The 27,634-nt window shown below is 35.9% G+C and overlaps 1 protein-coding gene across 6 annotated transcripts in view; it reads right to left on the minus strand.

Moving 5' to 3' along the window:
- Positions 1-15,693, minus strand: part of LRRC7 (leucine rich repeat containing 7) — a 502,831-nt gene extending 487,138 nt beyond the window's left edge. For all 6 annotated transcript variants that reach the window (XM_049699435.1, XM_033407473.2, XM_004280746.4 and 3 more), the window contains exon 1: positions 14,570-15,693. In XM_049699435.1, coding sequence (XP_049555392.1) covers positions 14,570-14,571 — 2 coding nt within the window. In that variant the 5' untranslated portion in view covers positions 14,572-15,693. The remainder of the gene's footprint in view (positions 1-14,569) is intronic.
- Positions 15,694-27,634: the final 11,941 nt, after the last annotated feature.

Genomic DNA, 27,634 nt, shown 5'->3' on the forward strand with positions numbered 1-27,634 from the left:
AGTGATTAGTTGTTTAATGTCTGCCTACCCCGTTAGGCTATAAGTGCCATGAAAACAGGGGTCACATGTGTAATCAGCCTTGTCTAGCACAGGGCATGGCACAGAGTTACAGCACAATAAATATTCAGAATGGATGAATGAATAAATGCATGAACATGGGTAAAATGTATTAAACTGAGAAAATGTTGCAGATTCTAGTAGATTTGGTAGAGTTTTTTATTATAAGTATTGTCCCAACAAGCTACAGAATGATAAAATATGTATCTCGCTGGTTTCTTCAATTTGTTCACAAATCAGAGGAGCTGCTTCTGTGTTGTATGTACAAGAACGATGGCAGAGTTCTTAGACTTTAGGTGTATCAAAATATGTGTGAACACACAATTATAAACTAAGAAAGTCAAAGTGCTTCAAACATATAAAATTTTCTCAATTAGACTGATCTTTGTCTCTTTTAAATATAGCTTTTTAAATTACTAAAATTTTAATTACACATAAAACAGAATACATTTTTTTATACAGCAGGTTCTTATTAATTACCTATTTTATACATATTAGTGTATATATGTCAAGCCCAATCTCCCAGTTCATCCCACCACCACTCCCCACCCCTCGACAACTGCTTTCCCCCCACTTTGTGTCCATATGTTTGTTCTCTACATCTGTGTCTATATTTCTGCCTTGCAAACTGGTTCATCTGTACCATTTTTCTAGATTCCACATATATGCATTAATATATATTTGTTTTTCTCTTTCTGACTTACTTCACTCTGTATGCGGTCTCTAGGTCCATCCACGTCTCTACAAATGACCCAATTTCATTCCTTTTTATGGCTGAGTAATATTCCATTGTATATATGTGCTACATCTTCTTTATCCATTCATCTCTCGATGGACATTTAGGTTGGTTCCATGTCCAGGCTATTGTATATAGTGCTGCAATGAACATTGGGGTGCATGTGTCTGTTTGAATGACAGTCTTCTCTGGATATATGCCCAGTAGTGGGATTGCTGGGTCATATGGTAATTCTATTCTTAGTTTTTTAAGAAACCTCCATATGGTTCTCCATAATGGCTGTATCAATTTACATTCCCACCAACAGTGCAAGAGGGTTGCTTTTCTCCACACCCTCTCCACCATTTGTTGTTTGTAGATTTTCTGATAATGGCCATTCTGACTGGTGTGAGGTGATACCTCATTGTAGTTGTGATTTGCATATCTCTAATAATTAGTGATGTTGAGCATCTTTTCATGTGCCTCTTGGCCATCTGTATGTCTTCTCTGGATAGATGTCTATTTAGGACTTCTGCCCATTTTTTGATTGGGTTGTTTGTTTTGTTAACATTCAGCTGCATGAGCTGTTTATATATTTTGGAGATTAATCCTTTGTCCATTGATTAATTTGCAAATATTTTCTCCCATTCTCAGGGACGTCTTTTCATCTTGTTTATAGTTTCTTTTGTTGTGCAAAAGCTTTTAAGTTTCATTAGGTCCCATTTGATTATTTTTGTTTTTATTTCTATTACTCTAGGAGGTAGGTCAAAAAAGATCTTGCTGTGATTTATGTCAAAGAATGTTCTTCCTGTGTTTTCCTCTAACAGTTTTATAGTATCTGGTCTTACAATTAGATCTTTAATCCATTTGGAATTTATTTTTGTTTATGGTGTTAGGGAGTGTTCTAATTTCATTCTTTTACATGTAGCTGTCCAGTTTTCCCAGCACCACTTATTGAAAAGACTGTCTTTTCTCCATTGTATATCCTTGCCTCCTTTGTCATAGATTAGTTGACCATAGGTGCATGGGTGTATCTCTGGGCTTTCTATCCTGTTCCATTGATCTATATTTCTGTTTTTGTGCCAATACCATAGTGTCTTGATTACTGTAGCTTTGTAGTATAGTCTGAAGTCAGGGAGTCTGATTCCTCCAGCTCCGTTTTTTTACCCTCAAGATTGCTTTGGCTATTCAGGGTCATTTGTGTCTCCATGCAAATTTTAAGAATTTTTGTTCTAGTTCTGTAAAAAATGCCATTGGTAATTTGATAGGGAGTGCACTGAATCTGTAGATTGCTTTGTGTAGTATAGTCATTTTAACAATATTGATTCTTCCAATCCAAGAACATGGTATATCTCTCCATTTGTGTCATCTTTGATTTCTTTCATCAGTGTCTTATACTTTTCTGAGTACAGGTCTTTTACCTACTTAGCTGGGTTTATTCCTAGTTATTGTTTTCTTTTTGTTGCAATGGTGAATGGGATTGTTTCCTTAATTTCTCTTTCTGATTTTTTGTTGTTAGTGTATAGGAATGTAAGAGATTTCTGTGCATTAATTTTGTATCCTGCAACTTTCCAAATTCATTGATTAGCTCTAATAGTTTTCTGGTAGCATCTTTAGGATTCTCTATGTATGGTAGCATGTCATCTGCAAACAGTGACAGTTTTACTTCTTCTTTTCCCACTTGTATTCCTTTTATTTCTTCTTCTTCTCTGATTGCTGTGGCTAGGACTTCCAAAAGTATGCTGAATGATGGTGGCAAGAGTGGATATCCTTGTCTTCTTCCTGATCTTAGAGGAAATGCTTTCAGTTTTTCACCATTGAGAATGATGTTTGCTGTGGGTTTGTCATATATGGCCTTTATTATGTTGAGGAAAGTTCCCTCTATGCCCACTTTCTGGAGAGTTTTTATCATAAATGGATGTTGAATTTTGTCAAAAGCTTTTTCTGCATCTATTGAGATGATCATATGGTTTTTATTCTTCAATTTGTTAATATGGTCTATCACATCGATCAATTTGTGTATAGTGAAGAATCCTTGCATCCCTGGGATAAATCCCACTTGAGCATGGTGTATGATCCTTTTAATGTGTTATTGGATTCTGTCTGCTAGTATTTTGTTGAGGATTTTTGCATCTATAATCATCAGTGATATTGGTCTGTAGTTTTCTTTTTTACAGAAATATAGATCAATGGAAAAGGACAGAAAGCCCAGGGTGATGGTGGCCTAGTAGAATGAGTTTGGGAATGTTCCTTCCTCTGAAATTCTTTGGAAGAGTTTGAGAAGGATGGGTGTTAGCTCTTCTCTAAATGTTTGCTAGAATTCACCTTTGAAGCCATCTGGTGCTGGACTTTTGTGAAGTTGGAAGATTTTTAATCACAGTTTCAATTTCATTAGTTGTGATTGGTCTGTTCATATTTTCCATTTCTTCCTGCTTCAGTTTTGGAAGGTTATATCTTTCTAAGAGTTTGTCCATTTCTTCCAGGTTGTCCATTTTATTGGCATAGAGTTGCTTGTAGTAGTCTCTTATGATGCTTTGTATTTCTGCAGTGTCCATTGCAACTTCTCCTTTTTCATTTCTAATTTTATTGATTTGAGTCCTCGCCCTCTTTTTTCTTGATGAGTCTGGCTAAAGGTTTATCAATTTTTTTAAACTTCTCAAAGAACCAGCTTTTAGTTTTATTGATCTTTGCTATTGTTTTCTTCATTTCTATTTCATTTATTTCTGCTCTGATTTTTATGATTTCTTTCCTTCTACTAACTTGGGGTTTTGTTTGTTTTTCTTTCTGTAGTTCCTTTAGGTGTAAGGTTAAATTTTTCTTATTTCTTGAGGTAGGATTGTATTGCTATAAACTTCCCTCTTAGAACTGCTTTTGCTACATCCCATAGGTTTTGGATCATCGTGTTTTCATTGCCATTTGTCTCTAGGTATTTTTTTATTTCATTTTTGATTTCTTCAGTGATTTCTTGGGTATTTAGGAATTATTCTTTAGCCTCCATGTGTTTGTGTTTTTTACATTTTTTTCCCTGTAATTGATTTTTAATTTCATAGCGTTGTGGTCGGGAAAGATGCTTTATATGATTTCAATTTTCTTAAATTTACCAAGGCTTGATTTGTGACCCAAGATGTGATCCATCCTGGAGAATCTTCTGTGTGTACTTGAGAAGGAGGTGTAATCTGCTGTTTTCGGATGGAATGTCCTATATCTCAATTAAATCTATCTGGTCTATTGTGTCATCCAAAGCTTGTGTTTCCTTATTAATTTTCTGTTTGGATGATCTGTCCATTGGTGTAAGTGAGGTGTTAAAGTTCCCCAGTATTATTGTGTTACTGTCGATTTCCTCTTTTATAGCTGTTAGCATTTGCCTTATGTATTGAGGTACTCCTATGTTAGGTACATATATATTTTTAATTGTTATATCTTCTCCTTGGATTGATCCATTGATCATTATGTAGTGTCCTTCCTTGTCTCTTGTAACTGTCTTATTTTAAAGTCTTTTATCTGATATGAGTATTGCTACCCCAGCTTTCTTTTGATTTCCATTTGCATGGAATCTCTTTTTCCATACCCTCACTTTCAGTTTGTATGTGTCCCTAGGTCTGAAGTGGGTCTCTTGTAGACAGAATATAAATGGGAATTGAATACAATTTTATATTAAACTGTAAACTAGAGGTATGTCCATATAACAGCCTTGTAATTGTGACACCATAAACTGGACATCAGGATTCTTTCACTAGAATTTCACTCAGTGAATTTGAAAGGAAGGAAAGTCTAGGTTACCTTGAGTAACAAACACTCCCCCAAATCTTAACACAACAATACATTCACTCTTGTTCATGCTACATGTTGAAAGGGATGACTTTATTTAATGTAATTGTTCAGGTGTCAGGCTGATGGAGGCCCCATCATGACAAATATGTCTGTAATTGCTGTATCAGGAGAAGAGCAAATAGTGCACTAGGTCATAAATACTTCCACTCAAGAGATACTCCTCACTTTTAGCTCCTATTGCATTGGCCAAATTAAGTCACATGTCAGCCTAACTGCAAAGAGGGACTGGGGACTTAAATCCTATGATGTTCTCAAAAAGCAAAGAGAAGAAGAAATCCAGATGAACCACACTAAAAGCTGCCAGAGTCAGAGACATTCAGAGGCATAAATGAAACCATTCATTCACACAACATGCATTTTTTCTGCACTATGCTGTGAACTAGTATGCTAGGAATAAAAATCAAGTGAGCCACTATACATGTGCTAGTTTTGGAGACAACCACTTAAACAATTATTTAAGGATGCTAAGAATGATACATATTCACATTTTGAAGAATCCCCAAAAGACCAACTTACAGTGATCTTGGGTGATCACACAAATCACACAATTTAAAGCTTTGATCTTTTTTAAAAATATAATCAAAGCACTCTAAAGTTTCATTAAAGTATATTAATAGTCATATATATTTCATTTAACTAAGCAGTCTAAAAAGAATGTACCAACTTAACAGTGATCTTTACTCAGCTTAAGGGTAAATTTCTTACATGTCTCAGATCCAGAGGAGAGTGTAAAACCTTTCAAGTAACATCATAGGGTTTTTTGTTGCCTTCCTTCTCAGTGTAAATACTGGAAGCTATTATATTACTTTTTATAATGTGAGCCCATCTGACTATAATTCTTGACTCTCAATAAAATGTCCTACTTTTTATACCAAAAATATACTATTTTATCCATTGTTAAACAAAAATATTAAAAATATTAAGGACATTTAAGACAAAAAAAAATTCATCCATATTTCCAGAATCCAAATTCAATTTTCTTTTTTCTGCATTCCTATCTATCTTTCACACATTATCATACAAAGAAATTCTACTTGGAAAAAGGAGAAGAAGATTAAGAATATATTCCATTCTAAAAATCGTGGATAACTTTACACATGCAAAGAAGACATGTACTCTTGAGCTTTGGGGCTGTCCTTGTCACATGCAGAGCCAAAAGGGTGACAAGTGCATCCCCAAGACTGTGTGCAAAGAGACTGATGTTATTCCACTAGCAGTCACTATTACACCATGTATTCACAGCTGAATTTATGCTAATTAACAAAGAGTAGAGAAGATATATACCTTGCCAACTGTTCCAGGAGACAAGGGCCCTTGGCCTGGCTCAGAGGGTGTATTTAGGATAGGATGCATAGAGAATGTACCTAGGACTAAGAGCTTGACATATATACAATTATATTTAGGAAAAGCAGACATTAAACACTGTTTGTACAAACCATGCTTTAACATTTTACTCACCAGCACATTTTAGACTTTAAGATAAATGCATTCTCAATTACCCATCTTCCTAGTTTTTCCAATATATTTTCGTAAATGAGCATGTACCCCATCTGTTAATTCATATATTTATTAACTATTAATAACTATATTTAGTAACTATATTAATAACTATATTTACTAATAAAGCTTATTTTCTTCATAATTTTTATATAGAAAATAAATATACGTTGCAGTTCTAGTAGTTTCTGTACCAAAGTACAAAGAATACATCACCTTTGCACCTTTCCCCTTGTTCATATCCCACTTTGGTATCCACTATGTTTGAGTTTCAGCAGCTTGATTTTATTCTGCAGGAAGTAAATCTTAGTTATATCGAGATAGAAAAAGCAAGTAAGCAAGTAAATAAGCAAGCTAGCAAGCAAGGAATTAAATGCAAAAAATCCCTTACTCCTTGTAGTACCTGTCTAAATAACGTCTCTTTAAATAGCATTAGATCATTTGAAAGACAAAATAAGCATTATTATGGAGGTAATTCAAACCCCGGACCGGTAAAGGTTGACTTCTTGTCTTACCTTTAACACCTAGTCTTAGGATATTCAGATTTTGTCATATAAAATTGTATGTGGGATTATATTCACAGATACAGAAATATGTTCCATTCTATCACACCCACGAGTCCCAGAACAGTACACTGAAAGCTGGCATGAATAAGAACCATTCCACAAATGAAAAGCAGAGCTAACGTTCTGATATGTAATGAACTAATTTAGTCACCATATTTTTTCTTCAATTTTAAACATTAATGCTACACTAAGAAGTATTCATTTTTCCTTTAAAAATGGTTATGATATGTGGCTATGCAGGTAGTCTTGTTAAGTAAATACTTTTGTGTGTAGATATTTCTGTATGCCATTATTTATAAGCCAAATACATATTTTAAGAGATGTACATCATCATTTCAAAAATGTTTTATAATTGTTGCTAATATGTTTTGGTAGTAGGTTAGAAAACATCTTAAGTTTCCCAGTAACTGAAGATTCTAGATAAAATGTATTCAGAATTTTAGTATTAGAGAAAACATTAAATGAGAAACATTTGTTTCAATTTGTCTCATGAAAGAACAGAGAATTCCCTTCTTTAAAGTCATAACAGTCATAACATAACAGATAAGTAAGTAGATATTTAGCAGTAAGAGGAAATTTATTATTTCAAAGGACCCTCCAAAATATAACTTTGTAATGCAAAAAAAAAATAACAGAAATGAGTATGTTTTTAGAAATTTCAACTATATCATATTTTATTTTCCTGATAAAAATGTTTTCCTAATCAATATTCAAGGCAATATTTTATAGAAAGGTCTAACCTCACTTTAAATAATTCTTGTTTTCTGGTAAGAAAAATCATTGATTATCCTTAATGAAATTAGCAAATTCAGAAGAAAATTCATTTATTTAAAAGGAATTGAACTTTTCTCCATCATCTAATATTTAGTTGGCATTATTCTAAATAGATCAATAATTTAAAAGAACATTTTAATTTTCATTAAAAAGGCTGTAGTATCCAAACTTAGAATACTTTAATATTAGTGAAATTAATTCCATATTTCTTAAATAATGGTACCTTTTTAAAAATAGAATACTTAACAGATGGTAAATTTATAGAATTAAACTGCCTAGATAGTCAAATCAAAGTGGAAAGATAAGGCAATTGTCCAAAAATCTTAGGCTAAATAAAAACTCAGGCCAAAATTCAAGCCAAAAATGAAATGAGAAAGAAATGTATTTTGGGTGGGTCATCATGTTGGCTGACTTCATTAACTGAATTTAGTAGACTAAGATTTTCATCCTTATTTCCCTTTGCTAAGGTGTAAAATTTCCAGAAGTTCCAAGGGTGTGGTTTTAGTGGCTGAGGTTGGAAGCCAAGAGATCTGGTTCTATTTATGTTTCTCTCACTAACAGATGTGTGACCTTGTACAAGAAAGCACACTTATCTGGGCTTAGTTTCCTCTTTTGTAAAATAAGACCCTCTAAAGTCTTTTAACTCTCAGAGATGTTATGAACTCATGAAATAGTAAGATGACAGCTATGTGAGAGTATGTATTATAAAACAGAGCAATTACAGCTGTATGTGTATGTGTGTGGTATGCTCAATGTTCAACAATATGGTATTACCCTAAGGATATTGCTAATATTTAACAATCACTCGAAGTTTAAATAGGTATTTGATTTAATTATAATAGCTTTTATAATTGTCTTAAGAAATTAATCACACTTGAAGTAGGGAAGAAAATTTTTTTCATGTCTTGTGTTACACCAACTCAGAATAACACCAGAATAAATATTCAATGTGATGCCAGTGCTAAGAATATGTGGTCGGAGGTACATCTCCATTCTAATGACTCTGTAAGATGCCTACTCATGGTAAGAACTGCAATGGTGAATGCATTAGATGCAGAAAACCTAATAAGTTAATATTCAAGAAGTCTAATTATTTGCACTTTTAAATTATTTTAGTTACATCATTTGTGTCATATTAATTCTTCAAATTCAGCTGACACATTTTAGCTTTGTATCCATTACTCACCTTTTTAGTACAGCAAAGGTCTTCATAACATTTAGGCACTATCTCAGTAAGGTTCATTTCTTGCCTCTCCTTCCATTACCACATAATTTGATAATGCAGACAGCCATCTATAAAATATTTTGCCACTATACAAACCTATATTTATCTCTTTTAGTATAATAATAGCGTAAAAGCCTGTAATTTTTTTTCTTGGGGAATTAAATCAAATGCTTTCTTAGACTGTTTTACCCATCTTTTCCTCTGCTAGCTCTGTATTCCACAGTACCACCTCCTTTTCTTTCTCCCTGTGAAAATCTCATAATGATAGTACTTACACTATCAGTATTTTTCTTTTCAGGTCACCTACCTCTTTTGTTTAACTGAAACCTACAGCATTTCACTTGTTCTCATATTATTTTACCTCTTGAAGAGCACAAAATTTAATTCTCTCCATCTGAACATACACACACACACACACACACACACACACACACACCACACACACTTACACATATATCCTGCCATTCTCTTGCTCTTAACAAATTTGTTATGCTACCACCTTGGGCCTGGGATCACCATCACCTGAGGTTAAACATGCTCTCAACCTACTGAACTTCATGTAGAGTAAAAGTACCCTGGCACAACTGAAGAAACTGCATCTTTAAGAAGCAAGTAAATGAAGTCTTTAAACAATGTTAAGCATCTACGCTAGTGTTAAAATATTTAAATAGATCATGTCAATGCTAATATAAATTTCACTACTTCATCTCTGGTAACTACTATTGCTTTCATGTTTATTAAAGTGAAATAATATTTTTCTACAGAGATTTTAAGTAATTTATCAAGCAGTGAACAGTACAGTGAAAGTGAGTATATGCAGGAAATCCTTTGGGTTATTAAATTTATTTAATAATTTTTCCATGTGTCATTGAATGACAAATGATAATTTTTCTGTTATGGTTAATAATTTACATAGCATATATGATACCTCTCCAGAGGTTTATATATCAAATCACAATTTCAAAGTAGATATGACAGCTATTGACTCAAAATTGCTTTACTGAAAACTTCCTTAATGTACTTTTATATGACAGATTCTAATAGTTTATTAAATGTTTCTGTCATGAATTAATTATGCCAGGAAGATAAGCAGCAGTATCTTCTGTACCAATATTAAATGGTGGTCACAAAAGTAATATGGTGCATTATTGCCAAATATGTTGATCACTTTGAAAAGTTGTTTCAAAATATTAAGTTTTTTTAATTCATTGGGAAATAATTCAATGATCTACAGATTTCTGTCATCTAACAAGCAACAATTTTTGCCTGTGAAGGAGAAGGCATAGGATGGAGAAAATGGTACAGAAGCCAAATCTGGGTTTAAATCATCACCTTGTAGCTATGTGACATGGACGTATCACTTCTGTCTTTGAACCTAAATTTTCTAATCTTTCAAATGGTGAGAATAATGCTTCTTAAAGGATTATTTTGAAATAAGGCACCTGACTCATGGTAGGTCTTTAGGAGCTGGTAGCTGTTACTATAATTATGCACTATGGTAAGAGAAGCCAGATGACAAGGGATGGTTCCTGACCACAAAAGGTCAAGAATTTTAAGCATATCACTTAATTCCAAGATAGGAAATAAACATATTTAACTATTTAAATGGCATACCTTAAAAACATACTATGCCATCACGACATATAACCACACACACACACACACATTACTATAGAAAACCTCATTTGTACCAAAAAGTTTATGTTGCACTCTTCTAAAATGTACCATTTTGTCTATTATTTGCTATGTACTAGAATTATAAATTAGCAATTATTACTACTTCTATTTTATAGCATTAAAAGAGGCTGGTTTGTATTACCAGGATCACATGTTAATTCTGGAAGTACCTATGGTTTTCTTAATCCTCTTTCACTACCTCAGGATAATTCACTAGAGTATTTTCTATAAAAACATGGATATTTCTAATGATTCAAGCCCTATTCACAAAACCTGGCTAAAAACTTCATAAAGGAAAAATATTACTGTTTTGTGGCCATCATTTTTCAAACATTGTTGATTTATAGTACCACTTTGAAATTTGAGTTTTCATTGACAATTCACGAATCAGTATTTTAACATATATACAAAACCTACCATCTAGGCATCTCCTTTCTGATTTTGTGGTTCCTCAGAGTAGAATTTAATAGCTACACTATATGGTCAAATTGCTATTTTAATCTTAAAATTCCAATTTTTAATCCTTAGACATTAAAAACCCTCCACTGAATACTGATGTAGTAAACAGCTTCAAAGTAAAAATGTCAAGGTTCTCAGAAGATCCTAGAATCATCTTCTATATGTCCTTCCTTGAAGATATGAATTACTTAATGGTCATTTGGCTTGGCACAAACTAAAGGTCTGTTCTGTGTCACAGATGTGAATTAACGTTTCCCCCAAAGCCATCTTGCCAATTCACGTGACTGACTAGACCCAGCCAAAACAGAATATGGATGATACTCTACAAAGCAGCCATTCTTACTGGAGAGACCAAAGTACTCCAAGTAATGTCTTTTATTGGTTATGTGGTTGTTATAATTATTATACTCAGTGAATAGCATATATTCTCTAATGAAGAATTTTCCAAAAATTATGAAATAATTTATGTGAAGGAAAAAGAATGGAATATGGATCCAGAAATAACTCAGATGGTAATTTATCAATAGTTGGTTACTCTTTGTGCACTCTGTTAATTTGGATATGAAATGAAATTATAATATCATGGAATGAGGGATCCAGCCTTACACTGGGACAACAGTCATCAGAAGATAAAATTATAGTAAAAATAGGTGTAATTTTGATACATCAATGAAAACATACCTTATCTTCAAATTTTCAACTGTTTTATTTATTTTTTCAACTATTTTTAAAGGGTGGACATTTTAAGTCATGATTAAAGAAACTAGGTTTTCATATCAAGTATTACCATGTACTATGAACTGCAAATGAGAGAGATCTAAGAAATACCCCTGAGAATTAACACCATGTGGATAATACAGTCACTTAATGATTTCATAATTGATAAAAATTCATAGTGATATTAATCTGTATCTTTGCATTTTTTTTAAATCGAAAGCACACAAAAATACAGATGCACAAAAGCACTTTAAGCTATGTTCTATATTTTATAGAGGAAGCAGAAAAATTAAAAGCTTACAAACAAAAGTGGAATGAGATTTTAATTAAGAAAATTTTAATGCCAGACTAAAGCAGCACTAAAATTCGGAATAAAACATGGCTACTGTAACTGAAGCAGGTTTATTTCTTTAAGAAGTGCTTTCTAATTCTGAAGCTGCATATGTGCAGGCACACGTGATGGGGAATGTAAGGGTTGCCATGGTAAGTACACATCTTTTCTTGGGCAGTCAAGTATTTTTAAAACTGTATAAAGAACTCTCACTTCATAATATGTCATGGAAATTGACTCTGCTCTCCTTACCAACACATATTAGTATGATGCAATGCAGCACAGGACAGAAATAGCCCACATTTCTAAAAACTTCAGCCCATTAAGATCGCTTATAAAACATGGAGTGAAAATGAAATAAGAAATCTCCAAGTCAGGGAACTAATTAAATGGTGGGTCTAGAACAAGTTCTACCTCCATTAAATTAATAAATAATCACACCCCAGGACATTCCACATGCCTGATACACTCCCCGGGAGTCCAAAACGCAAACAGCGCTAAACACCACCCTCAATATACTTTAGTCATATGACTTACTTTTAAGGAAAATTAAAATCATTCCTACAGCCCTACTTTCTCATTCTTCCCCGTGGCGATCAATGGTTTCCAAGAAGCAGGGATGTGACTCTTATCTACTGTCTTTTGCACAAAATCTCGTGGTGCTTCTCTTAAGAGTCTGTGAAGTCAGTTCAAGACGCCTGGATGGAGGCGTGACACTTGGACTGGGGAGGTGGCAGAATCTTTTGAGAAACGCAGCAGGTTCTGAGGCGCTAGAGAACCCACGTGTGCAGGGGCTGGAGAACTTTTCCGCCACGTCTCCCGGAAGGAATGCCTCACTTTTAAATAGGGTCTAGCTGGGGCGAGGGGCGGGGGTGGGTGGAGGGTGGGCAGTAAAAGAGGAGAGGTGGGCGGCAGAGCAGAAGGTTCAAACCCTTCACAGGTATCTACTCGTGCTTCTCCACATTCTATTCTCGCCCCCTTCAACTTTATTATTTTTCCTTCTTAAAGGAGGACTTAAGCAACGGGGATGCCGAGCATCTCATAGGCTCAGCCTGGAACAAAGAAAATCGAGTTCCTAATACTGTATCGCTCCTGTTGGAGATCACGTGTCCTGCTTTCACTGGAATGCACTCTTCTCGCCCACGCTATAAATTCTCTACTGTGCTTAGAAATTTTACCCAGGTTAAAATATGCTCACATACAAATTGCTTTTCATCTACCAAGAGAACCACATTTCAATGTAAACAGGTACACATCTTTACGTGGTGACCCAGTTACCACTGCAGGTAAATTCAGAAGTGTATTGGGAAAGTAATGGGAAAGAGCAGGTGGAGGACCTTTTATATCTCACTGAGCGTACCCCCCCTTACCCCCCATACACACACCTTTTCTAATTTCTTTTGAAGGACAACTTCGAAAGGAACGTGGGAGTCGTGGGAGTCTCAGACGGTTCCTTCCTGAAGCCGATTCCCGGGAGTTGTGAAAGTGACCCTTCCCTTCTCTGCCTGGCGCTGCGCCCTCTCGCCCAGCCCGCTCGCTTTGTGACTTGATGGGGAGGAGACAGTGAGGGAGAGGGCGGAGGCGGGTCCTTTATGCAGCCCTGATGGGCAAGAAGTAGTATAATGAAGCAATTCTGCAGCCATCTCCGTTATTATTAAGTCACATTCTTTTTAAAGGCATTCTGTACAAGCCGCATTCCCTCACCCCCATTCTTGACTCTGCAAACTGTAAGGCAGGACACCCTGTGGCAGCCAATTGAGTTGTCCGTGAGCTAAGGTGCTATGGTTATCGTAATGTTAATGTGCTTCCCTCCCTCTTTCCACGTAGGATCTGAAACTAGTCCTGCATCATTAATGACTCTAAGAGGAGGATGCTAGATGCTGAAGGGGGCTCAGCACTGGGATTGGGAATAGAGCTGGCTCACCAGCTTCGCCGTGCAACACAAAGAAGATGTGTGGGTAGGAGTTGTCTAGCTTAGGGGGAAGGAGACAACGCTTTTCCTGACTCCCAGGGAGAAAGCTTTCGCTCCATCGCTCCCCCAGTTCTTTCGGTCTTCCAGTCTCTCATACTCCTTCTTCCCCTTCATCCCCTCCCCAAAACCCCACCCGTTCCCTTTAATCCCCAAAGGCATAAAGATTTTCTAATTGTATTTTTCAAACAAATAGACATCAAACAGGAATACTACAGCTTCTAAGATAAAGGGACAAACGCGACCTGCCACAAGTGTGTGTGTGTGTGTGTGTGTGTGTGTGTGTGTGTGTGAGAGAGAGAGAGAGGTGGGGGGGAGAGGGAGAGAGAGAGAGAATATCAAACGAGCGCTTCATCCTTCAGACACCTCCAGGAAAAAACTGACTGGAGATACCCAAGATAATAAAGAACTAAGATCAACCTCAGCTCAACCAACGGTCCCAGCACCAGGACCCCAATCTAGCTCTTTACCTTTCCTTTTTGCAATATGTAACCCTTTAAGTTCAGCCCAGGCCGCTCGGCGCTCCCCTGCACCCGCACAGCTAGCACCCCATTCTAAATGCCCCGCAACCTACCACCTCCCCGCCGCCTCCGCGGGCCACCGCGCAAGCAGCTCCCAGAGGGCGCTGAAGGCTCCGGTCCTCCCACCCCCGCCCCCGTCGGCCACCCGGGTCCCACACCTCGGGCGCTGTGGCTGTCGCGGCGAGGCCCCCGCAACCCCCTTGGCCACAGAGCGATAGTGTCCTACTCACATCGCCGGCGGGAGAAACAGCCCATGAGGTTCCGGAGAGAGTGAATCGTGCAGCTGCCAAGGGTTATTCCTTAAAGTGTTCGGGGGTCCGCAGTGGAGTGGGCACGAGGTTCCTCGGAGGAGAGGAGCGGTGAAGGAGGAGAAGAGGAGAAAGAGGGGATTCCAGGCAGGTGCCACGTTAGACCATGATGCCCGTGCCCTTCAGGTGGACACCTGGAGAGGTTCCGGCGGGAAGCAGCCGAGGGGAAGCCCGAAGCGCTGGCGGGGGAGGCAGGAGCGCATCCACTGCCCAGCTTCCGCCTGCCCTGCGCGCCGCGCTAGCGACCGCAGCAGAAGAGGCAGCGGCGGTGGCGGAGGCGCAGCTCCCTCCCCACCCCCAGAAGGCTCCACAGACAATGAATCCTGGGCGGAGAAGATCCGAGCAGAAAAGGCGAATCTTGCACCCAACTCCGTAACACCCCCTGCCCGCTGCCGCGCCTCTCCTGGGCGAGGATCCCCGGGGACCGGGGCGCAGCGGGCGGTTCGGAGGGGCAGTGCGCTCCCGCGGCTGCAGGCGGCGGCCGAGTGGGCGGTTGCAGGTCCCTCCGGCGAGAACCCGCTGCCCAGGGGCTGAGTGTCCGTAGCTTCGAGCCCAGGGTTCGCCCGGAGTGGGGTCCTCCTCGGTGCAGTGGCTCGGTGAACAGGTGCCAGGATTGGCAGGCGAGGAGGCGCTGCTCCTGGCTCTTGGCTGTGTCTCCGTGCTCTCCCCGCCCCCTCTCTTTTTTCCCACCCCCTTTTCCGACGACACCAGCTGCAGCTGCTTCAAAGTGTAAAAAATGTCAAGGAGATTTTCCAGCAATAGGGGAGGGGGTGACCACGTTCACAGCCCTCGGCCTCTTTTTGAGATCCTCGCCTGCCCCTCTGACCTCCACTCGGGCTTCCCCAAATTGTGAGAAGAAAAATCCCAGTCCGGCGGAGAATTGAAATGGTCGCCTTCTCCCGGCTCCGGCACAGGCTGTTGTTAGAGAACGGGACAACGGGCCGAGCTCTCTGGGTTCTTTCAGTCGCCCGCCGTGCGCCAGGCAGGTGCCCGAGGCACGGCGCCGGGCAGCGCTGGGCCGCCGGTTCCTCCCGTTGCCGGACCGGCCCGTGGCGCTCGGGCGGCGCGGCGTCCTGCAGCGCGGGCGACTCCGCTGCACCAGCGCCCCCGGGCCTCTGCGCCTTCCAGAGCTCCCCTGCACCCGCACCGGCTCGGTGACGCTGCGCTCGTGGCTCCGCAGGCTGCCGCTCCTGCTATCTCAGCAAAGAGGCGGCTGGGAGCGCCTCCTCGGGGTTTCCTCCCCCGCCCGCCTTTCCCGCTGCAGGTTGTTGTCTGCCAAGGAGAAAAGTCTCTGCTAGCGGGTCGGTCGCTTCACGTCAGTCAAGGCAACGACCTTTGTGCCTGCTCTCACGTTCCCTTCTCTTTCTGGGGCCAGGGTTGCTGCCCTGGGAGTGCGCAAAATAAGAAGGGGTTTTCTAACTATCCTTCGTGTTTTCACCGCCACGCCTCCTGCCATGAACACACACTCTCACACTCACACACACTCATATGCTTCCTCACGTAAAAGCACACACAGACACTTTATTCTCTCACACTTGTCTTTAAACTCTCATAAGCAGCAATATGTTAAGAAACATATTGACGAAGCTGGTACTATATTTAGACTTCTCTTTTATTCTCTAAACCCATTGGGTCAATTCTCTCTTTAAAATAAGATTTATTATCCTGGAATCACCTACTTTTTTTCTTTTCCTGGAATATAGGCTATACGCTTTTTGTTTCCTCATTATAAGAAAGGATTTCCCTTTAGTTCTCTACATCGCTAATACAGGCAGATGTCATGGTATTCATTTACCACTCTGGGGTGGATGCAAACTCACAGTTTACTAAAAAGAAAATGCATTTGCTCATATTCTTGGATTTGCAATGCTAAAATCATCAAGGTCAAAAATCATCTTTTCTGGCTGTTAAGGATTGTCTAGGAAGAGACTTTGGAGATTGACACCTAATCTGCAGAGTACCAAGAATTATTATTTTCCACTTTACCTGGGCCATGAAAGTGGGCTGACTTTTAAGGATAACTTCCCAGTATATCATATTATTTGCATGTAAAAGGAAAGAGGAATGAGAGCATATTTTGAAAATCCAGATCATTTTAAAAGTGTGTTATAAAACACCACTGAGAAAGGGTTCTGAAACGGCAAGGAGATGAAAAAAAATTTTTTTTAAGGACAAATTTTGAATTGACCTCTGTGGAGCTCTATTTTTTTCACCCATGGTTTTGTCCTTGTAAACATTTGCCACATCTTAGTGTCTCAGCTGGATGGAGTGATATGAAAAATTTTAGGTACTGATTGAAAATCTAAAAAAGGCATAACCTCGCACAACAGTTATACAATTGTAGCAATTCTTTACAGGCCTCCAGTTCTTTTGGATACAGTTTACACAGAACTTTCACATATATTATTTTATTTAATCCTTTCCTAAAACTATTTGGTGGGTAACGTTTTCCACACTTATAGGAAGGGCACAAGGCTCATCTCAGAAACGTACCCAATTGCCATGTACTTGAACTCAGAATTTCTTATTTTAACTCCAGGATTCATTCCCTTTTACCAAAATATTTGACCAAAAAAAAAAATTGTATGTAAAATCACAGCCAATTATGAGGAAACTGCAGATCATTGCAAACAGGTAACATACCTACCAATGAACTTACATCTCAGGTGTTCAGTGGAACTTTCCTAAATGAAAACAAAATTGTTCCCTTCTAATGGAGAGAAAGATATTTTTTTGGAACCCCAAATTAAAAATTGATGATGCCCCTGTAATATATTTCAAATCATACGCCCTCCTTTCCTCTTTGTCATATCCTAGAACCTTGATTTCAGACTATATAGGTTCAAATGGATAAAATATTTTAAATATGTGCAGGTGTGATGCAGTGCCTATGGGTTTTTAACAAACATGATTTTAGCATGAAAAAAATAAGAAGGAAGTATTCTCTGTAGAATGGGCTTTGGATACAATGGCCCAATTTTTTTCTAAGGTTTATGAATCTTGAACAAATTTTGGCCACCTTCACTATTTAAACAATGAAGCATACTGAAGAGATTTCAATGGTTTCATAGAATTAAGGATCTATTGAAATGCAAATAAAGATGCTGTCTTTAAACTCCAAGTTGCCCTCTCATCAACCCTCTGGAAATGCAGATGACTGTCTGCAAATTGGAGAAAGATGAATGTAGAATATCCTTAGGCTGTCACTCAAGCAGAGGTCCAACACCAAAAACAGTAACAACTCAAAATTAGGTCAAGGCAGTTTTAACAGTTTAGCTGTTCAGATTACATCTAAGAATGGTTAGACATTGAATCCATAAAATTTTGTAAACTGTTAATCAATTCCTTTGACTCACACTACTAAAATTTTTGAAAGGATAAGCTGTTTCCAGGATAAGCAGGACTAACCTTGTTTGAAAATAAAAGACATATGGTGATATTAGACAATCAGGCACCAACTATCTTTCTAATATTTTTCTTTGGAAGCCTGGTATGTCACACTTGTCTTAAAAAGATTTCCTCTTCGGCAATTCCTGATTTTAAAAAACCCACTTATAGAAAGCACAATACTTTCAGTTTTACCAACCATTAAAGTCTTAACAGGATTATCTTAATTAGATATTGGTCCTTGGGGAAATAAAAAAAACTTTGTTAAATTTTGATTTATGGGGATATAGATCTGAAGAGCTCGGAGCTGGTAGAGCTTGGTAGGACAGGATCAGTATCAGTGGGGTACCATAAGAGTATGGAGTACTGTTAGCTTTTGAAAAACAGGGAGAAACTCTGAAAAGGAAGTGGGAGTCATTAGATTCTTCTTCAAGTTAATCTGTTAGACAGCCTTTACTGTGAAACTAATCTCTCAGATTAACAATCTAGTCTAGCTAAAGAGAATGGTTATTGTTATATTGAATTCATTTGGATAATTATTTTTTATTTTTAAACATTAATTTGCATATTTATGATATACAAAATACAATGAACACTAATGTACACATCATGCATCTCTTTTAAGAAGAAAAATATGATTGATAAGATTGAAGCTTCCAGGACTTCCCTGGTGGTCCAGTGGTTGAGACTTCACCTTCCAATGCAGGGGGTGTGGGTTCAATCCCTGGTCAGGGAGCTAAGATCCCACATGCCTTGTGGCCAAAAAACCAAAACATAAAACAGAAGCAATATTGTAACAAATTCAATAAAGACTTTAAAAAACATGGTCCACGTTAAAAAAAAAAATCTTAAAAAAAAAAAGGATTGAAGCTTCCTCTCCCATTCCTCTATTTCTTCTCCCCTTACCCCACAGAGGTAACCTCATTCCTAAACTTTTGTATTTATTTGTACATTTGTACATTACTAAATTTCATGCCCTTTTACTGCTAACAACATGTTTATATTGCTTTGCAAATTTTACTCTTACAAAAGTGATATAATGCAGTATGTATTCTTTTACAACTTGCTTTTGATTTTGAAAGAAAACGGCATTATGTCTATGAGTGTGAATTGTCTTGATATGTGACACTCTGGTTCATTAATTTTTACTGCTGCATGATACTTGACTTTATGAATTTGTCATTTTCACCTTCTGATGACAATTTTTACTTTAGTAATGCTGTTATAAACATGTTTGTTTATATCTCTTTATGTATATGGATGAGAGTTTTTCTATTTTATATACCATCTAGGAGTGGATTTCCTGGGTTGTGGAGTATATTCGATATTCAATTGTTTTCAAACAATTTACATTCCTGCTATCATTTATAAGAGTTTTCTTTGATCCATATCCTGGCAGTACTTGGTATTATCAGATACTCTCACATTGTCCAGTCCAGTCCAAGGGGTGTAAAATGGTATTTCATTATGGTTTAAATGTGTATCTTCCTGCTTAATTATAAGATTGAGAACCTTTTTATATTTATTAACACTCCACATTTCCAATATGAATTGGTTAGTTTATATATTTCATGCATTTTTCTATTGGGTTTTCTTGGTGTGTGTGTGTGTGTGTTTGTGTGTGTGTGTATCCTGGATTCTATTCCTTTGTCAGATCTCACCTTTGATTTTCACTCTTAAGATGATGTATTTTTATGAAAAGAAGTTTTAGTTTAATAATGTCAACTTTATCAGTACTTTCCTTTATGATATGTGCTTTGTATCTAGTTTAAGAAACACTTTACTATCCCAAGATTATATATTTTCCTATATCGTATGCTAAAATCTTTAGAATTTGAATTTTTTACCTTTCAGACTTTAAACTATCTGACATTGACTAGATAGAATAAGGTCTTGTGATTTCACAATCTGTTTTCACGAGATCAGTGGCATGAGAAAAATTAAAGAAGCTATCATGGATTTACCCTGTACTTAAGAATTAATAGTCCAAAAAGAAAGGATAAAGAAAAGTCAAAGAAAAAGAATAAGATGAGGTGCCTTGCTTTCCTTGTCAATATTGATTGTGAAACTACAGTAATTTAGGACAGTTTTCAATTGAAACAGTTTAAAGAGATAGGTGAAACCAAATACAAAGGCCAAAAATTGAGCAATGAGCTTTTATACAACAGAGGAGGCAGAAGGCAATCAGCTACCTCGTGAGGAATAAAATGGAAACTTAAACAAAAATTAATACCTTACCTCACACTATAGACAGAACAAAATCATATTGGCGGTTTTCTCTCACAAGCAGTTCAGACAAAATTTAATATACCAGTACTCCAACAGGAAGGTTATCTTAAATGAAATATAAGTAAAAAGACCAGCTCTGAGGAATTTAATATATTTTTTTAAAAACATAATATAGGTGAGTTCACTAACACATTATGGTATAAACATTTTCTGAGAATGTCTTTGCTATCTCTGGGTAGTTTCCTATCTATATAAAATTTTAAATACATTTTCTTCAACCAGAAGTTCTTTCTGATTATAAAATTACATTATCCCATGATCTTAAATTTTAATACAGTATATTATTATTAATTTGAGTAGATAGGAATTATAAAAAACAGGTAAGGAATTGATGATTTTACTAGCAAAGGTTTTTTTTTTTAACAACAACTATAAACTGCTGAAGAATTTTCAGTGGTCTGCAAATATAGGAATTCAAACTGCATAACTAACCAGAGTTCAGGAGGTTTCATGCACACAAAATCCAGAACATATACAACATTCACCTTCCCTTAGATAACATAATCCTTTAACCCAAGAATCTGTACGTTGCTGATATTAAGTTGTTTCTATGCTAAATCAGTCAGTAAGGAAACCAATTATCTTTCCTTAGAAGTTAAGGTAAACTAATATTTGTTGCTTTTTTTCTGCTTTGTACTTTGTCATACCTTAGCTGAGATAGGCTGAAAGCTAGGCATCTTGCACCAGTTAGCCAAGTTGTGAACGCAAAGGAAGAGTTCTTGAATGAAATTAAAAATGCTACTCCAGCGAACACACATATGATAAGAAAGCAAAACAGCCTTATTGAAAAGAAAACTTTTAGTGGTCTGGATAGAAGATCAAACCAACCACAACATTCCTTAAGCCAAAGCCTAATTCAGAGCAAGGCCATTACTCTCTTTAATTCTATGAAGCCTGAGAGAAGTGAGGAAGCTGCAGAAGAAAAGTTTGAAGCTAGCAGAAGTTGGTTCATTAGGTTTAAGAAAAGAAGCCATTTCCATAAAATAAGAGTGTCAAGTGAAGCAGAAAGTGCTGATGTAGAAGCTGAAGCAAGTTATCCAGCAGACCTAGCTAAGATAATTAATGAAGATGGCTACACTAAACAATAGATTTTCAATGTAGTGAAACAGCCTTCTATTGGAAGAAGATGCCACCTAGGACTTTCATAGCCAGAGAAGAGAAGTCAATGCCTGGCTTCAAAGCTTCAAAGGACAGACTGACTCTCTTGTTATGGGCTAACACAACTGGTGACTTTAAGTTGAGGCCAATGCTTGTTAACCTTTCCAAAAATCCTAGGGCCCTTATGAATCATGCTAAATCTACTCTGCCTGTGCTCTATAAACCGAACAACAAAGCCTGGATGACAGCACATCTGTTTACAACGTGGTTTACTGAATATTTTAAGCCCACTGTTGAAATCTGCTGCTCAGAAGAAGACTCCTTTCAAAATATTACTGCTCATTGACAGTGCATCTAGTTACCGAAGAGCTCTGATGGAGATGTACAATGAGATTAATGTTGTTTTCATGCCTGCTAACACAATATCTATCTATTTCACGCCTGCTAACACAATATCAATTCTATAAATAATACAATATCTATTCTGCAGTCCATAGATCAAGGAGTCATTTTGATTTTCAAGTCTTATTATTTAAGAAATACATTTTTTAAGGCTATAGCTGCCATAGGTAGTGATTCCTTTGATGGACCTAGGCAAAATAAATTGAAAACCTTCTGTAAAGTGTTTACCTTTCTAGATGTCTTTAGGAACATTTGTGATTCATGGGAAGAGGTCAAAATATCAACATTAGCTGGAGTTTGGTAGAAGTTGATTCCAACTCTCATGGATGATTTTGAGGGGTTCAGGACTTCAGTGGATGAAGTAACTGCAGTTGTGGTGGAAATAGCAAGCGAACTTTAGAAGTGGAGCCTAAAAATATGACTGAATTGCTGCAATCGCAGGATAAAACTTTAAAGGATGAGGAGTTACTTTTTATGGCTGAGCAAAGAAAGTTGTTTCTTGAGATGGAATCTAGTCCTGGTGAAGATGATGTGATGGTTGTTGAAATGATAACAAAGGATTTAGAATACTACATAAAGTTATTTGATAAATCAGTGGCAGGTTTTGAGAGGGTTGGCTCCAGTTTTGAAAGAAGTTCTACTGTGGACAAAATGCCATCAAACAGTATTGCATGCTTCAGAGAAACTTTTCATGAAAGGAAGAGTCAATTGATACGGAAAACTTTAATGTTGTCTTAGTTCTGAAAAACTGCCAAAGTAACCCCAGCCTTCAGCAATCACCAACCTGATTAGTCCAGCAGCCATCAACTTTGAGGCAAGAACCTCAACCAGCAAAACCATTATGACTTGCCAAAGGCTCAGATAATGGTTAGCATTTTTTAGCAATCAATTATTTTTAAATTAAGGTATGTACATTGCTTTTATAGACATAATGCTATTACAAACTTAATAGACTATCGTAAACATAATTTTATATGCACTTGGAAATCAAAATATTTGTGTAACTTGGTTTATTGTGATGTTCACTTTATTGTAGTGGTCTGGAACTGAACCTACAATATCTCCAAGGTATGGCTATAATTGTTTTCTTGTATAACACAAGTCTTGGGACCTCAATTATAGTGTCAGGAATTTGCTTTGTTCTAGAAAGAGAATTCTTAGGAAAGAAAGTCTTTCCATTCAAAGATGGGAAAATAGACATAGCCAGAAAAATATTTATCCTATGTTTTTGCTTATTATGTGAGACCACATCTAAAACCTAAATGGAAATGATGGAGGAAAGTATAAGTTGAACACAACTCTAATTTAATTATAAGGTAAGATATACTAAGCTGTGATGATTTTGTCTATTTGCCTGACAGAAAATAGTCAAATAGTGGTGCCAGACACAGTAAGTTCAGCAATTTGAGGTTTTAAAAATTACTTATTTTTAGTAAAAGCAGGAGTAGTTTGGACATATGTAGTCAGGACCCCAGAACTTTTTGTTTAGGTCTCACTGTTATGCTTACTTCAAGGTGAAAGAAATGGCTTTGAGTATATAAATCATACTGGAATATTTTAATATGTTCCAGAATGGTAATATTTAGCATAGAATCTAATCATAGTTCAGAGTGGAGACTTCATACTATTGACTATTAAGAATAACTGATATAAATTTACACAGCTTGCTATTATCCAATTTTATTTATGTTTTCAACTCTATCATTAGAAAAAATGTTTGTTAACAGGAAACAAGTAGAGATTCATTTAGATCCAGGATAACATTTTATTTCAGTGAATTTTTCTTCTCAACAGTTTACACTTAATACTTTATCATCTATAATTATAAAACCCCACAGTTTCAAAATTTTGGGTTAGATGAAAATGTCTTTTTTTACACTTTATTCTTGAATAATAATTTAGTTGGTATATAATTCAAAGTTGACAGTTACTATTCCTTAGTATTTTGAAGATATTATTCCATGGGTTTTGGTCTTCATTGTTACTGTTGAAATATCTGCTCTCAGTCTAATTGTCATTTCTCTGTAGACAATCGTTCCTTTCATTCTTGCTGTCATTGAGATATTCTCTTTTTGGCTTTGTACACTGATGTATTTAGGCATCAATTTCCTTCCATTTTATTTTCTAGTTTTTAAAATTTTATTTCTCTTATTTATTTCTATTTTTGCTGTTATAGATTAATTTTTTTAAAAATATTCAGCTTTTATCTCTTAAAATACTGTCTCTCCTCCATTCCCTATATTGTCGCTTTCTTATTTTATCTTCCGTATCACTAACTACTCTGTAACATTTTCTCTCTTCTGTCTCTCTGTGCTATAGTTTCTCTAATTAGTGGCCTTTATATTTCAGTTAATTGATTCTTTTTCAACTATTTAATGTAATGTTTAGCCTACCATTGAATTTTGAATCTCACTAATTATGTTTATAATTTCAACAAGTTTTTTTTGTTATAAGATTTTCTGATCTGTTCTGAAAGCATATTTCTTGCTCATGTTTTTGATTCACTCTTTTATTTTGCATGCTGGTTTAATAATTTTAATATCTGAAATTCAAGAAGTCTAATTTGGGGTGCTGATTTATTTTCTCTTGACTCTTGCTAATAGTGGTATATTTCCTTGGATTCGGAGCTCATTTTCAGTTGGATGTTACATGTGGGAATAATGTGAACCCTTGGTTAAAGATGTTTCCCTGCAATAAGGATTTGTATTTGTTTTTTTTTCAGATGACCCAAGGAGCTAGCTACCCAAATCATTTTAATTTTTAGCTGTGGGTTTCCCAGATTATCAAATAAGTCCCAAGTGCTCAAAAGACCATGCCTGTGATTACAAAGAAAAGACTTTCTTCCCAACCCAAAGACAAGGTTGAAGCAGACAATGTGCTGTTTCTGTTTTCCAGAAACAGAAAAAATTCCTGTTTTCCAGGGGTAAATATTTTTAAATTAAACTTAGTGAAAATGTAGGCCTTCAAGGATTCCATCTTTAAGTTAATTCCCACCTTTTCTAGGTTAAAGGTCTAGTGTCCTATTCAGCTGCCTGTTAATAGGGAGATTCTGTTATAGATTACTTATTGGCAAATGCCTTCAGAGGAGTTGTATATTTAATGTTTCTTACCACTATGGTTTCCTATTTTATCAATTGTTTGGCTTTCAAGAATTAATCTTCTTTCTTGAAAGTTAATTGTCCACAAAACAATGACAAAAAATGCATAGTTTTTAAATTTTTATCCAGTTTTTCTAGATGTTTTGTCCTAGAAGTATTTTGATGATATTCAGACTGCCATGTTTTGGAAGTGGAACTAATTTATCTATTACATCACAATTTTTGAGGTGATATTTTTCAGTGTCAAAATGTTGAAGTTACTTAGGTTAAATAGTATTTGTATATTTCCTTTCTATGAAGCATGCTGTTAGAGGAGACAGTAGAAATGAGGCTTGCCACCAAGATGTTGTTACAAAGGACTTTATGGACTGATAGCTTCTAAGTGAAGCAAAGAGAAACATTCTTGGTTATTATTTTTGATGACCCTGATCTATTTTCAGGATCAATGTAAGCAAAAGTCTCCTTTAATACCGGTTATCGCCATCAGATAATAAACACGTTCCTCTAAATGAGTTATTTTTTTTTATTATAGGACACACTAAAAGATAGCATTAATGATTATTATTCGATTAAAATCTACTCTCCTGATAACAGTATGCACAAACAACTTGAGTCATGAATGATGTTCCAAACATTCATCTAACAATTGAGAATTTATATCTGAGACATAAAAGGTAGAAAACCAATCAAATTTAGCTCCTTTTGAAATAGGTGGATTCTTTGATAAATATATAAGGGAATTCAATAATCTAGAAAATTATGAAAGAAGAAAAAGACTAGTAGCAATATAACATTTTTAAAGAAAAGGGTATATTAAAAATTACCAAAATGTTTCTCTGATATTTTTAATATTTTATTTTTTTTCTTATCACAGAAGTGTTATGCTTATTGTTAAAATCTAAAGCAGTAGAGATTTTATAAAGTAAAATATGAAAGTACTCTATAAATTTTTCCCTTTAAATAACCATAGTTATTAGTGTGGTATACTCTTCTGAATTTATCTCAACATATAGTAACATAAAGTTACATACATTCTTACATTTACCCCTCAGAAGTATATTGTTTATATGTATGCATATCGCCTTATTACTTGCTTTTGCTGAACAATATATGGTGAAATATCCTTCTGTTTCAGTTCTAATATAGTAAGATATCCTGTCCCTTTTTATAGCTTTATAGAATCCCATTGCATGGATATACCATAATTTATGTAACCTCTTTTCTATTAATGGCTGTTTGGTTAATTTTAATTTATTTCACTATTGCAACAATTTTGCAATGAATTTCCTTGTATATATGTCCTTGCATTCTTATGCATAACTTTTATAGCATATATTTTTAGAAATATAATTAGAAAACTATATTTTATATAATATTAATATAAATCCAATATATTAATAATTATTGTAATATAATATAGCAATATGATTACATAAAATAATTCTAGTATTATTGAAAACTATACATATACAAAACTTTAATAGATAGTACCAAAATCCCTCCCAAAATGTTAAACTAATTTATGTTGTCACCAGCTGTTCATCAAAATTTTTGTTTTTCACCTACTGTTGACCTTAGGTACCAATCATCTTTTAAACCTTTCCAATCTAATAAACAAGTACATCTCATGATTTAATTTGTATATCTGCAATAGTTATTAAATTGAGGTTAAGCTTTATCCCTTTTATGAAAGTTTGAAATGCGATGGTCTTGTTTCATCATATTTTTTGTCTGTGGCAAGAAAATAAGCAGAAATGAGGCAACAATATAGAAATCAAAATCTTCCCTATAGAAAATTAGTTTTTAGGTAAGTCTGATGAGAGTTTAGTAGTAAAAGGAATAGGTGTTGAAGTTTTCTCAGTTCATTACATATCCCTAAAATCCCACCCCCTAGCTCCTTCTCATTTCTTTACCAAGAAAAAGGTCACAGATCTGAGCATCTCTGATATCCTCTTGCATTTAAACCACATCAGTAAAATAAACTTCACCCAGTTGATTTAAAGGAATGTTTTACTGTTTGGACAGAAATTTGGCACCACATGGATATAACCAAAGATTTTTTGATAACCTATTCTTCCCATGAGACACTAACAGTTCACATTATGTAATCTTCAACCTCACTAACACTTGCTTAGTTTCATTGCTTGAAAATGACACAGACCAGTATCTCTGAGCTTGGGTTACTTAGTGTATTTATTCCTGCATAAGAAAATAAAATTAAATACAGTTCACTGTTAGTCATTTTGTTTTAAGCTTGATATTTGGTTTGACATAAAAACAAATAGTATTTCTTTCTTTACAGTGGTTTCTCTATGCACTACGAAGCATTTTAAAATAATAAGTAAGAATCTAGGAGTGTTGAGAATGAATAGATAATACGTAAATCATTATGAATGCAATTTATTCAAAGTATTAAAACAGTGGAGGTGGTTTTTACTTTCATCATATGAATAGACACTGGATCAGGATGCAGACATTATCTTTTAAATCTAACAAGGTGTTTTATAATGTTAAATGCATATCTAAAATAACTGGGAAGATTTTACCATTGCTATTTAACCCTTATGTATTGTACATCTCTAAACATGTCAAGATATATTCCTGTTTCTCTAAAGTACACACTTGGATAATTTAAGAATCCTATGCTTATACTAACATTAAATTTAAAGAGATTATTTTACTTCTCTGGAAATAAATCAAAATTTTATATAGG

This window comes from Orcinus orca, chromosome 1, assembly GCF_937001465.1.
Source record: "Orcinus orca chromosome 1, mOrcOrc1.1, whole genome shotgun sequence".
In the NCBI taxonomy this organism is placed as follows: Eukaryota; Metazoa; Chordata; class Mammalia; order Artiodactyla; family Delphinidae; genus Orcinus; species Orcinus orca.